We start from the raw sequence: 13,014 nt of genomic DNA, 5'->3' as shown, positions 1-13,014 counted from the left end.
TATTTGAACATCCCTGTGGTGACATATTTCAGTGATCCACCATCAGTTCACACAAAACTAGATTAAGAATTGTAAAACTATTCATTTACTTTTCATGTCTGATATGAAAACTGGACTGAACTACTTTTCAAGAGTTTGGGATCAGTTTGATCTCTTTAATACTTGTATTCAGCAAGGATGCATACAATAAGTGACAGTAAAGAGTTTTATATTGTTACAAAAAAAAATATTCCAAATAAATGCGGCACTTTTGAACTTTATAGTCATCAAATAATCCTGAAGAAATATTACACTTATCATATTACACTGATTTCTGAAGGATCATGTGACACTGAAGACTGGAGTAATGATGCTGATCACAGGAATAAATTACATTTTACAATGTTCATATATATAAATTGTAATACTATTTCACAATATTACTTTTTTTACTGTACTTAAATGAAGAGCATAACACACTTTAGTCAGTGTGTACTAATATATACGGTAGGTTTTACATCACTACTTAATTGGAACTGACTGACTTTCTTAGGCTAAAGTTCAAGATTTCTGTGTTAGATTAAACTAAAGTAAAACACAAAAGACCATTATAAAACGGTTAGTTCCAATCCTTGATTCTGATTGGTCAATAGCTGTTTTATTCACGATGAAACACGGCTATGACCGCTTCACCCAACTGTCCTATGTATCACTACACAACACCCCTAGCAACCACACTTAGCAACGTAAACATGTTTGATCTCATCGATATTGATAATTGAAGCTATAGTAGAGTATTGTGAGAGATCGAGTAAGCGAGTGTACAGCATTTACAGTAGATATAGCATTTTCCTTCAGCTCAGTCCTATATATTCATAATTAAAAAAATCCGCTTGAATGTCCGCTGCGATATCTTGTCCTTTTAACAGTTAAGGGGTTTCCCCGTGTCCATAGTCTTCTGTCAGTGTCGTCTTCCTTCTCCGCGATCACAAGTTTGAGTCCTTCCAGTGTAAAAGTCTTCTCTCCTGACTAACTCACTCATAAACACAGTCTTTGTCTCCATCTATTGGCGAAATAATGTATGTAACTTCTGTTGCTGTTCACAGTCAGGGACTATTTTTTCCAGCGGAAGGAAGACTTTTAGTGATTTTACTTCATGGAAGTTGAATAGATACATATTTTTATAGTTTAATAGTTAAATAGTATTATTTAAGTAATACTTTAATAGTTGTATTGTGTGGTAACCGTTTTATAAAAGCAATAATGTACTCGAGGCGAGTGCTGTATCGGGAATAAGTCAGCCGTGACAGACACAGCCTCTTGTACCTTATTGCTTACATAATCTAATGTAATTCTTAGACAACCACTCGATCACGACATAATATAAACACTTTTTTAAGTTAGGGTTCACCATCCAAGTATCACACCAGCATGAACACGAACACCATTACCAACCAAACACTCTGAAGTAGTGAAGCTCAGTCAAATTAATTTCAGAGTTAAAAGTGAACAAGCCGAACCAAACAAACGCACCAAACTAAGACCGTTTCCAAACATTTAATCTGTCAATCACCTGATATTGTTTAGCAAACCTGCTAGTCCCGCCCCCAACTCCACCATTGGCTGAGCCAGACAAAAGGCAACCTATGAACTGCTTACGTTTAGTGAAAAACCATTGCACACACCACAATAATTCCCAGTGTTAGCTGAACTTACCTGTATAAGCAATCCATGTACTCCGCTCCTTTGCTGTACTCCTCCCAGTATCTGTGGTACATCACCAAAACCTTCTCTTCAGACTCCAGGACTCTCTGTAAGACACACGCCACAATGATATAAGACATCCGCGACGATTAAAGCCGAGCGGCACTGGCCTGAGAACGAGGCGCTCGTACCTTGAAGAGCTGCCGGACGTGGTTCTCCAGAAACACCTTCGTCTCGGTGTACAGTCTCTCCCCTAAAGGCTCCGGATATGCAACACACAGCGCGTATATGTCACTGAAGCGCGCGTTAAGGAGATCGCAATGCAGGATACATGAAGATAGTCTACCGTGCTAAAGATGTTTTAATATTTTTGAAAGAAGTCTCGTCAAGGATGCATTTGTGAGATCAAAAATACAGTAAAAACGGTAATGCTGTAATTACAATTTAAAGTAATTTGTAATTAATTTGATCAAAGCTGAATTTTCAGCATCCTTACTCCAGTCTTCAGTGTCACATGATCCTTCAGAAATCAGTATAATATGATGATTTGCTGCTCAAGATTTTTATTATTATTATTATTGAAAATATGCTTCCTCATATTTTGGTGAAAACTGTGATTTTTTTTTTTTTAAAGGATTCCTTAATGGTTAGAAAGGTCAAAAGAAGCACATTTATTTAAAGTAGAAATCTTTTGTATCATTATAACTGTCAATTTGGATCAATTGAATGCATCCTTGGTGAAAAACTACCGATTTTGGGGACTACCGATGAAAATTAGCACTTTTGAGCTAACTCGGGTACATTTACATTGTTTTGATGTTCATTAATGTACGCTGTCCCCTTTCAAATAAATAAAGAAAAAAAAAGTGCTACCAAAGTTTTGAATGGTAGTGTAAGAGGTACATATAAAACATGTAACGCATTTAATAAATGGCTTAGCACCCTCATAAAATAAAATCTCCAATAATCTGATTACAAGAAAAGGAAGAAAGGAAGAAGAAAGAGAAAGCAGTATGTGTAGATCAGGACAGTGTGTGTCTACTCGAGCTCAGGATACGAGAAGCGGTCGTTCCATGTCGCTCTCTCCACGTAATCGAGCATCACCACCGCTCTGATGGTCGTCAGGAGCTTGTTCCACGTCTCATCGAAATCCACCACCCGCGGCTTTAAGGACATGGTGTGTGGCTTCGGCTTCCACTGCAGCGGGAGAGAGAGAAACCAGGTGACTATCATCTCACTACAGCGTTCCCTTTAGTGTTAACTAAAACCACAACCTTTAGAAGCATTTTCGGGAATTGAAATGGTGAAAATAAAATTAAATATGTTTAAGTTGAAGAACTAAAATTGTTAAAACTAGAACAGCAACATAAAGCTAAATAGAAATATTTAAGCAAAAAAATATATACAAATGAGAAAAGCACATACAACTAAAATTTAAATTAAAACTAAATATAAAAAAAAAATCCAATTCAAAATATATAGAAAAAAATATATAAATAATATTACAAAAAATATATAGTTTAGCAAGTCAAATGGACTGGATAAGAATTTTTGTTAAAATGCATTTTATAGGATTTCACAACGAGTTGAGCATACATAGCAAAATAGTAGAAAATCCCATGGTTTTGTTTCCATTGATTAGTATTTTAAATATGTTTAAGTTGAAGAACTAAAATTGTTAAAACTAGAACAACAACATTAAGCTAAATAGAAATATTTAAGCAATAAAAACAGCACATAAAACTAAAATTAAAATGAAAACCTTTTTTTTAATCGAATTAAAAAACAAAAATTTTAAGTAATACAAGTAGGGATTTTTGTTCAAATACATTTTATAGAAATTGTACTCGAGTTGAGCATAAACAGCAAATTAGTAAAAAATCCCATGATTTTATCCCCATTGATTAGCCTACCATTTTAACTTTTTCTATAACCTCCTATTAAAAGTAAGACTGTAGCTCCTACCACATGCTGCACATAAATTGTTCAAATACAATTTTGTTTTTCAGAATTTTAAAATAAAAATGTTTCATCATCAAAATTTGTAGTGAAAGATATTTGTCCATTTTCAGATTATGAGTTAACTTGAATAATTCACATTTCCCAAATATTTTAAATAGTTTGTTTGAAGGTCAAATAAATTAGTTAAAAATATATATATTTCTGCAATACGTCTCATTTGCTTACATTTTTTCAATATTTGTTATATCTATATTTTATATCAACCTCCCTGCCCTCAATATCTCAGCACTTCTTTAAACCCCTGACAGTCAGTGTTGGGTGTAATTAATTACTGTAATTTAATTACTTTTCCCTCGAAAAAGTAAAGTAAGGGATTACTCTTAATTTTTCTGTAATTTAATTACAGTTACTTCTGAGGCAGTAAATACTGTAAATAGACTATAGAACGATTCTATATAAAACAATAGTGGATTTAACATCAAAATTTAATGTTAAAAAGTAAGCTTTAATGTAACATTCTTCCTTTACACACTTTGGTCAGTTCAATAATAAGTTATGCAATTAATTTGACAGAATCAAAACAGCAGTTGTCTATCTGTTCGAGGTTGATATGGGATATATTTAGAATGTAATAAATAATAAGTAATCTGACACTTTTTACAGAGAGTAATTAGTACAGTAATCTAATCAACATTTTTTAAAGATGTATTTAGTAACTAGTAATTACCGTAATCACTTGTTTAGAGTAACTTACCCAACACTGCTAACAGTTGACCACCACAACACACCAATGTAACAATAAAGCAATATCAGTTGACACTTGACAGGTCTGTCTAGAAGAGAATAAAGACATGCATGTCTGCCTTCTACACAAAACAACCATAAACCTCATAAACAACATCACATTCACGGGGAAACTAATTATTACAGTAACTGATGATCACAACAAAGGCAGATCAGTGAAGATCAACTCATTATCTCAGTGTCAACATCCAAAATAGCTGTCAAGGCACATTAAAGTATCAATATCATTGATCTACATATAAACACCCCTATAAATAACCAGAAGAAATGAGTTTACACCTCCAGTAAATCCAGTGGCTGTGAAACAGAGTCACCCCCAAAACTGCAGAGGCCTAACGTTAGTTACACATATCCATGATATGACTGCATGAAAACAGAAGCTGTGGGTTATTTTAAGCCGACGTGATTGAATAACAGCTGTGTGCTGTGGTAAACAAACACGTACACGTGTGTTTATAAGCGATCGGTGTGTGTTTATGACGTAAATACAGTGTTATGGAGCTGAAACTGCAGCTAACGTCTGTGCTAGCATGAGCGCTGCTCATTCACACACACACCTGAGATTGAGAAAGCCCTGCTGAGCTGCGAGTCTCGGGCGGTCAGGAGGCTCGGCTGGGCCGGGTCTGGATGTGTTGTCCACGGGTCAGTGTGTCACGGCTGTGGGTTTGAAGTGAAGCTGTCAGGACGCTTGATTCCTCTCTCTCTCCCTCTACACCTCTGCCATTGCCTTTCACGGACTGCACCACTGCATCAGCTGTAGGGGTGGACGAGCGCAGTTAATGATGGACACACTTATAATAACCTTTAAACTACACGAGACGTTGAATACGCGTTTATTTGTTTGATAATACAAAGAATGTGACTTAATGGGATACATTGTGCATAAAATGAATGATAATATTGTATCGCAGCTTTTAACGGACTCCCCCTTTTATTGGTGGTATGACCGAAAAGTACGGCAGCTGTTCGCGGACAAAGTCGTGACTCGTGACAGAAGAGGCATGAGTAAGAAAATTGACAAACCTCTTTTTTCTTGACGGTTCCAGATCCTTGGCGGTTGCATTAACGATCATTTTAGTACTTTTTAGAAATACATGTTTGGGGGAAACATCCTATTTTTGAATTTCGCTTTACTCGTTATGATATTTCAGTTTTAACATAACGAACAGCCCATAAAAAAATCTGATTCAAATTTATTTTTGTCATAAAAATCGGTTTACACTGAATTTGTAATGGTTTTTCAGAGTCATGTTAAAAATGGTTTAAATGGAATCATATATATATGTTATCGATCACTTAATTACAACAAAACTTAATGTGTATCTTTGAATCATATTATATTTGTACAAACTATAATAAGGTTGGCTGTACCATAATAATAAGGTAATTTGCAGTTGGATTGGGTGTAACAGCACTGATGGACCCCAGGGACACACATGAAGCCCAAAGTAAGAGGCTAGTGTAACCGGTCCTACTCAACCCGCTTCAAGCAGGATTCGAACATAAGTCTCCAGTGTGGAAGGCGCGCATGCTAACAAGGATGCTAAAGACCTCAGCCGCTAGCACACCTCCTCTTGAGGCCAGGGGAGTGAGGTTTACACGCACAGCTCTTACTGGCCACATCCGTTACACCAGTGTCCCAAGTGTCTCTTTAATATGTTATATATTTCAATAAAAAGAGAAAATAATATGAAGACTTCAGATGCAAAAGCCTCTAATTCTGTCTTAATGATTTTCTTTAATATTAACATTTTTACTAGACTCATATGCATAGGTTTCTAAGTACTGACATTTCTGAATGGGCTGAGGATGGGATTTAGTGAGTTTGAAAGTGAAAGTGTTTGATGCAATGTGCGGAGAGCATTCACTCAATATTATTATCTCATTTTTTACATATGTGGCTTTTAGAGGCTTTTGCATTGGTGGTCTTCATATTGTTTCCTAAATTTATTTGGATAGCAGTATATAATTCAGTCATGTATGGATGCATGCCGGGTCTTTTGGAAACAGAACATAAGGAAAGCCAAAGGTCCAGATGGTGTCTCACCCAAGTGTCTTACCCAAGAAACCAAAAATCACTGGATTAAATGATTACAGACCAGTTGCTTTGATGTCTGTGGTCATGAAGTCTTTTGAGAAACCTCCTGAAGGACATCACTGGCCCCTTGCTAGACCCTCTTCAGTTTGCTTATGGTCAGTTGATGCTGTCAACACGGGACTGCACTTCATCCTGCAACATCTGGACAAACCAGGGACTTGTGCAAGGATCCAGTTTGTGGACTTCAGCTGGTCTTTCAACACCATCATCCCAGATATCCCCCTGACCCAGCTCTCTGTGCCCACCTCCATTTGTCAGTGGATCATCTACTAGTAAGGCTGGGAAAATTCACTTCCAACACGCGCACGATCAGCACATGGCGCTCCACAGGATTGCATTCTCTCCCCTCTTCTCTTCTCCCAGTACAACAACGACTGCACTGGACCCATCTGTCAACCTCCTGAAGTTTCAGTCCGTCTGGTGCAGTCATAACCCCGAGCTGAACACGCTCAAACATGTGGAGATGATTGTGGGCTTCAGGAAAAACATTACCTCCACTGACCATCATGAACAGCACTGTGTGGAGCCAGTCAGATTCCTGGCACACACTATATCTCAGGAACTGAAATGCCCAATATGCCATTACATCGAAGCGGTTGACCTGGGATTTGCCTCTTGCTCTTCCACAGCTGACACAGGGCAGTTTTTCTCTGCGTGGACAGCTCTCAGCTCCTTAATTAGACGTGTAAGACTGGTTTTAGATGGGAAGAAGAAGTCTCTCGTGAAGTCTGCTTTCTGAGTGCGGTTTTAGGATTAAGTGCTGAGCTATCAGTAACACTGTAGATACATTTAAAACTTACTGTATTTACATTCTTAATCCACTTTCCTAGTCTTATTGTACATCATTCACTGAAGCACGTTATTAAAATGAAGGGGAAAAAATCACATATTAAAAAAATATGTATTGTGATGCTTTCCTGTAGCTCAAACAGAAGAGCGCTGGCACTTGCAACGCCAAGGTCATGGGTTTGATTCCCAGGGAAAGCCAGAACTGATAAGAATGTAAATGTGTACCTTGAAAATGCAACGTAAGTCGCTTTGGATAAAAGTGTCTGCTAAATGCATAAATGTACATGTTTATCTAAGGGAAAGGACAGCTGAGAGGATAATTGGTGTGTAACTGCCCAATCTTTAGGATTGGCAATAATAGCTCTCGTGTAAATACATATTTCCATTTATACAGTTGTATACAGTTTGCTTATCATGTAATCTACCCAGACCTTAATATGTACAGTACATTACATGGTACTACTTACATCTAAAGGTATATTATATCCTTTGTGTTTAAGCCACTCAGGCATTAGATAATAATAACTGTAATATGCATTATGCATTATTTTCCTGTTATCACTTTAAAGCTGCTTTGAAACAATCTATATTGTAAAAAAACATTGTATAAATAAATGTGACTTGACTCATGTATACACATTTATATTTATACAGTTGTATACACAGTACTTAATTTGTATATCTGTACATAGGCCTTCTACTTACCGTCTACATTTATATGACTTTTTCCACTGTTTATTTAATTTTTCTAGATGTATATGACATTGTTTTTTCTTTAATTGCACACATTTAATTATTTCTCTCTGTTCTATTGCGTTATATATATTTAAGTACCTTAGAGCTCCTAGAAACCATTCCAAATTCCTTGTTTGCTTGTGCACACTTTGCAAATAAAGTGCATTCGGATTCTGATGCCTGACAGATGACAAATATATTCAGTATCATTAGGATGTATATAAAATTATCCATAAGCATGTTGGAGATCACGGATTTCTTTTCAAACAATTACATGAAACTCATGTAATGTATTTTTATTGTATGTGAAGTTACTGAACCATTTACACTGATGCCAAAATATGAAACTAGAAAAACTCAGAGACCTATGACAAAAAATTATTATCCTGTGGCTTCTGGATAGGAAAAATAAGAAAAACACACAACAACAACAACAACAACATTTTTTTTACATTACATATGTACATGGGCGTCTAAAGCAAAAAAAAAAGTGTGTGGGTCCTCCCCCAGAAAAATATTACTAGAGTAAATGCCATCTCCTGTATTCTGGTGCCTTTGAACTCTGCTTCACGTTGGGCGGTTCTTTGCCTCCACGTCGTGCATTAAAATCGCTGAATGCACAGCTATCTGTGGATTATCCCTCTGATACCATGGTCATTTGCCAGCAAGGGTAAAACTGGCGGTTATTTTTGTCGGTTGCGGCTCGTTGAGAAATATAATGTAGCGATTCAGTGGAAATTGAGTTTAATTTATTAGGGCATTCCTCAAGAGGAACTGACGGCGCTCTGAAAGCGAACAGACATATGCGCTGAATTAGAGACGGTAAAAGTGAGTGGGTCCAATATCATTGGTCTTAAAAAGTGTTGTTCCACTCATACACAATGGTTCCGATGTAGTGGTAGCTTTGTTCTCTTTTAAATAATCGCTCGGTGTCTAAGAAATACCTTAGGCATGATAGACTATTGAAGCACCAATTACACCATGTCTGTCCGAAGGAGGGACCAACCACAGCTCATGACATGGAGTGTCACGGATCTATTACTCCTTTTCCACCAGCATGAACCGGGTGCTGGTTCAGAGCCAGAGCTATTGCCGGTTCGGCGTTGGTTCGACTGACGAGCCTTCTAAGAACCGGTTTGCCTCTCCACAGGCCAGAGAGCCACCACAGGGCCAGATCTTACGTCACTGTATCTCATGTTGCCCAGCAAGGCTAGCGCCAAACACAGGTACACCAGGCTTGTTCGAGATGCATCGGCTTCTCGCAGGCCGATCGGCCCCTGCAGTTCTGATGCATCTCGAACAAGCCTTCCATCAACAATGTAACTGTTGTGTTACTATTATGGCTTCGCGAATCTACATCGGCATACAAACACGTAAAATCCAACGTGTTCGTGCTGCTTGCCGTGATTTGCATAGACGGAGATAACAATCGAGCTGCTATTAACTCAATTAGCTGCTATTTAAATAATGGAGGTCACAAGTTTCTGTTCATCTTGTTTGTCACGGTAACCCCGCCCCTGACGCAAGCGGTTCTCACTTCTAGACCAGCAATGTATTGGTGCTACTTATGAATCACTTTTCCTGGTTCAGAACTGGTGCTTTAGGTGTCGAAAGACAAATAGGCCAATTTTTTTTTAAACTTTAGCTAGTGTGTAATGTTGCTGTTAGAGCATAAATAATACCTGTAAAATTATGAAGCTCAAAGTTCAATGTCAAGCGAGATATTTTATTTAACCTCTTTCAAAGCCTACAGCGAACGGCCGGTTCGGACTACATCTCTACTTCCTGCTTTAATGAAGTCACTAGAACAGTTTTTTGACTAACCTCCGCACACAGGAATACACAAAAAAGGGGGCATGGTCTTATTGCGCTCCTACAGAGAAGAGGAAGAGTTGCGTTTGTAGAGTGTGTTTGTCGCCATGTCGTCGAGACGCTGTTATTTTCATCCCGGAGTCAAATCACCTTTGTTTGGCCATGTTTACAATAACACTGAGCGCTTGCGTCTCCACGTTGCGGTCAACGTGCGCTAAGCTGCTGTCCAATCACAACACAGGAACCGCTGGCACAATCAGAACTCGTTACGTATTTCTGAAGGAGGGACTTCATAGAACAAGGAAGTCATCAGCCCGTTTTTAGGACAGTGAAAACAGCGGTATACAGATAAGTAAATGTTGTGAAAAATACTGTGTTTTTTTACACGCAAAACATGAACACATGTTATATTGCACACTGTAAACACAATCAAAGCTTCAAAAACACAGGAAAAACGGGACCTTTAATGGGTTTTATTGACAAGACAGTTGACAAGACAATAGATGGTGGGTGAGGAGGTGATAACAGTCCCAACAGTAGGCAGGGAACAGAGCACAATGACAGGCAGGCTGAGAGGTTGGCCGCTGAGACCAGCCCAAGGTGAACCGGCTGGTGATCTCTGTGGTAGATGTCCAGCACATGTAGATGGACTCACGGGCCACGATCAGTCACTGCGCCGGTCTTGCTGCTTGGTAGAGAGAGGAAGTAGCCAGAGAAGCTCAGCTTGCAGGGCTGGAACAAACAGGAGACACTACAGACACAAGACAAGGCATCCAGGCACTATCCACAACTGCAACCGTGGGCAATAAGCAACAGACTGGCAAACGAACTGGCAAAACATGAATGTTGGGCTGCGTTCCAGTCCAAAATGGTCATGCCCTTCACTTGCTAACTTCACTCTGTCTTTCACGTTTTCTGGGTTGGTAGATGCACCACGGGGACCCAATTGACACTGCGCAGGGAGCTTGATTGACAGGTGATCTGACCAATCATACTTAATCGCCATCCGCCATTTTGTCTGACAAAGCAGTCAGGAGAGTTAGTAGATTAACATGGGAGGATTTCAACTTGAAAAACGGAGTGTACTAGCAATATTAAAAAATTCTGGAAAAGTGGGTAGAGCCCAGCAGAGAGGAGGCGTGCACCTGAGACCCGTCTCTCTGTAGGCAAGGGCGTGGTGAGCTGGTACCTGCTTACGTCACGCAGTACCACAACATCCAATATAGGACAATTCAACTGCAGTAGCCACCGTTCAACCTGAAGATGGCAGCACTCAGACGTTTTTAGACCATATATTGTAGAATTAAAACACTTTATACCCAAATGTCGACAAATTTACTTGAAAAAAAATGAACAGCATTAATAAAGCCTCAGTCTTACAGATCATTAACTAAAAAAAGTTGTTTTATGGTAGTTACCCTTTAAAGGTGCTACGTGGAATTTTTCTACTAAAATTGATAAAAAAATGTATTGCCTGTGAAGGGGTTGTAATCTCACAATAAAATGATCCACTTGGCAGGTTTTGCTATTACCTCTGGCTAGCAAGTATTCCTATTTCTATGTGAAGTCTCCGGGTCGGATTTGCCGCGAAATCCAGTAACGTGGCTGAGACCTGCATGCGCGCTCCCGAGCCTCTCGCCTTGTCTACTGACACTCAACAGCGACGACACTGCAACTTTATGACATGGAGTCTGCTAATACTAAGAAACGACCAGCTGAACACAGACTCCAACATAATTTTTTTTTTTTTAAAGCACGCGCACGAGCACTCGCTTGTAAATGTATTGGTTGCAATCTGAAGCATCACCGCTAGATGCCGCTGAAAACTCCACATAGCCCCTTTAAGGCAACATTATCAAGCTGCAGACTCGGAGCCTGCTGCATCTACAGTCCCGCACCCAGAGTCCCGCATTCTCAGACCCCTCGTTTTTCGAGACAGCGCCTCCTGCCGTTCGGAAGATCGTATAACACCCTAAAATCACGTCTGTGATTGGAATGCAAGATTACGCTCTCTTTTTATTTAAAGTTATCCAAATAAATATTTGCGTTCCCTGGGAATGTTTTAGTTTGTTTTTGTACAATGTTTCAAATTCCATTTTTTCTTTCAGTTCAACATATAATGGTCTAATTAACATGCTAACATTACAAAACCTGTTTTTTGATATTTTGAATGTGAAGCAAAACTCAAATAATTGACAAAACACCAATAATAAACAATTCTGTACTTTATTTAACGATCACCTTTCACTGTCATCTTGCTGTAAACAGGACAAAGCGAAGAAAAAAGGAAGAAATAATTGTGTTAGTGACTTTATTTTTGTCTTCAATTGCATTCAAAAAACCTCCTCATTTATAAGTCGCTTTGGATAAAAAGCGTCTGCTAAATGAATAAATGTAAAATGTAATGTAAATGCATAAGGTAAAATAATTACTTTCTGGTAGGCAAATGTCGAAAATATTTTCGGGGGGAAAAGGCGAAAAAACATACATTAACGGCTCACATTTTGTTACAAACTATCATTACAAATATTAAATAGACTGTTCATATGTTGGTGTATCGATGAGCTATAAAGTAGTTTGATTAAAAAATAAATCATTGAATAAAATTGACGATACTCACGGTTCTTCACGTGTTTATCCATGTGTTTATCCGATCTAATTTGATAGGTGGCGCTGTCTCGAAAAACGAGGGGTCTGAGAATGCGGGACTCTGGGTGCGGGACTGTAGATGCAGCAAGCTCCGAGTCTGCAGCTTCATACTACTCCGATTTCGGTGGTAGATGTTTGTGCAGGCTGGGCTTCCCCTCATAGATTTTACTGTCTGCTTGTCACTGCGCTACTATGGCTCATGCAGTTCTTAAAGTTGCCTCTTTTAATAAATTAAAGGTTATTTTATCATTCTTGCCGGGTCTGTTATATCTCGCCCTGTTTTCAGAAATGTATGGTTATGCAAATAACCGATATTACACTGTTGCATTTAGTAAAGGTGACAGACCAATCTCTGGACATCAAGCTGAAGATGAGCACCTGGACCAACATCTCCACAATGATAACTAAGAACCTTTTCATTTGTGCAATACATATTTCTCATATCTCAACATATCTTAGGCTACTGATATTACATCAAGTTC

At 38.5% G+C, this 13,014-nt stretch overlaps 1 protein-coding gene across 2 annotated transcripts in view; it reads right to left on the bottom strand.

Annotated features, from left to right (window-relative positions):
• Nucleotides 1-5,201, bottom strand: part of cul2 (cullin 2) — a 29,692-nt gene extending 24,491 nt beyond the window's left edge. Inside the window, exons 1-5 of one of the 2 annotated variants that reach the window (XM_079601880.1) lie at nt 4,729-4,814; nt 4,400-4,478; nt 2,741-2,880; nt 1,875-1,977; nt 1,696-1,790 (exon numbers count right to left, since the gene is read on the bottom strand). In XM_079601880.1, the coding sequence (XP_079458006.1) occupies nt 1,696-1,790; nt 1,875-1,977; nt 2,741-2,859 (317 nt within the window). In that variant the 5' untranslated portion in view covers nt 2,860-2,880; nt 4,400-4,478; nt 4,729-4,814. Of the gene's footprint in view, nt 1-1,695; nt 1,791-1,874; nt 1,978-2,740; nt 2,881-4,399; nt 4,479-4,728; nt 4,815-5,006 lie in introns of those variants that run through there. The other variant, XM_079601879.1, reaches the window with a different exon arrangement.
• Between the last annotated feature and the right edge of the window lie 7,813 nt (nt 5,202-13,014).

The sequence above is a fragment of the Phoxinus phoxinus genome (assembly GCF_949152265.1).
Source record: "Phoxinus phoxinus genome assembly, chromosome: 24".
Classification (NCBI taxonomy): domain Eukaryota; kingdom Metazoa; phylum Chordata; class Actinopteri; order Cypriniformes; family Leuciscidae; genus Phoxinus; species Phoxinus phoxinus.
Note: the sequence above shows the minus strand (reverse complement) of the source record. Positions and strands in the feature narration are given on the sequence as shown.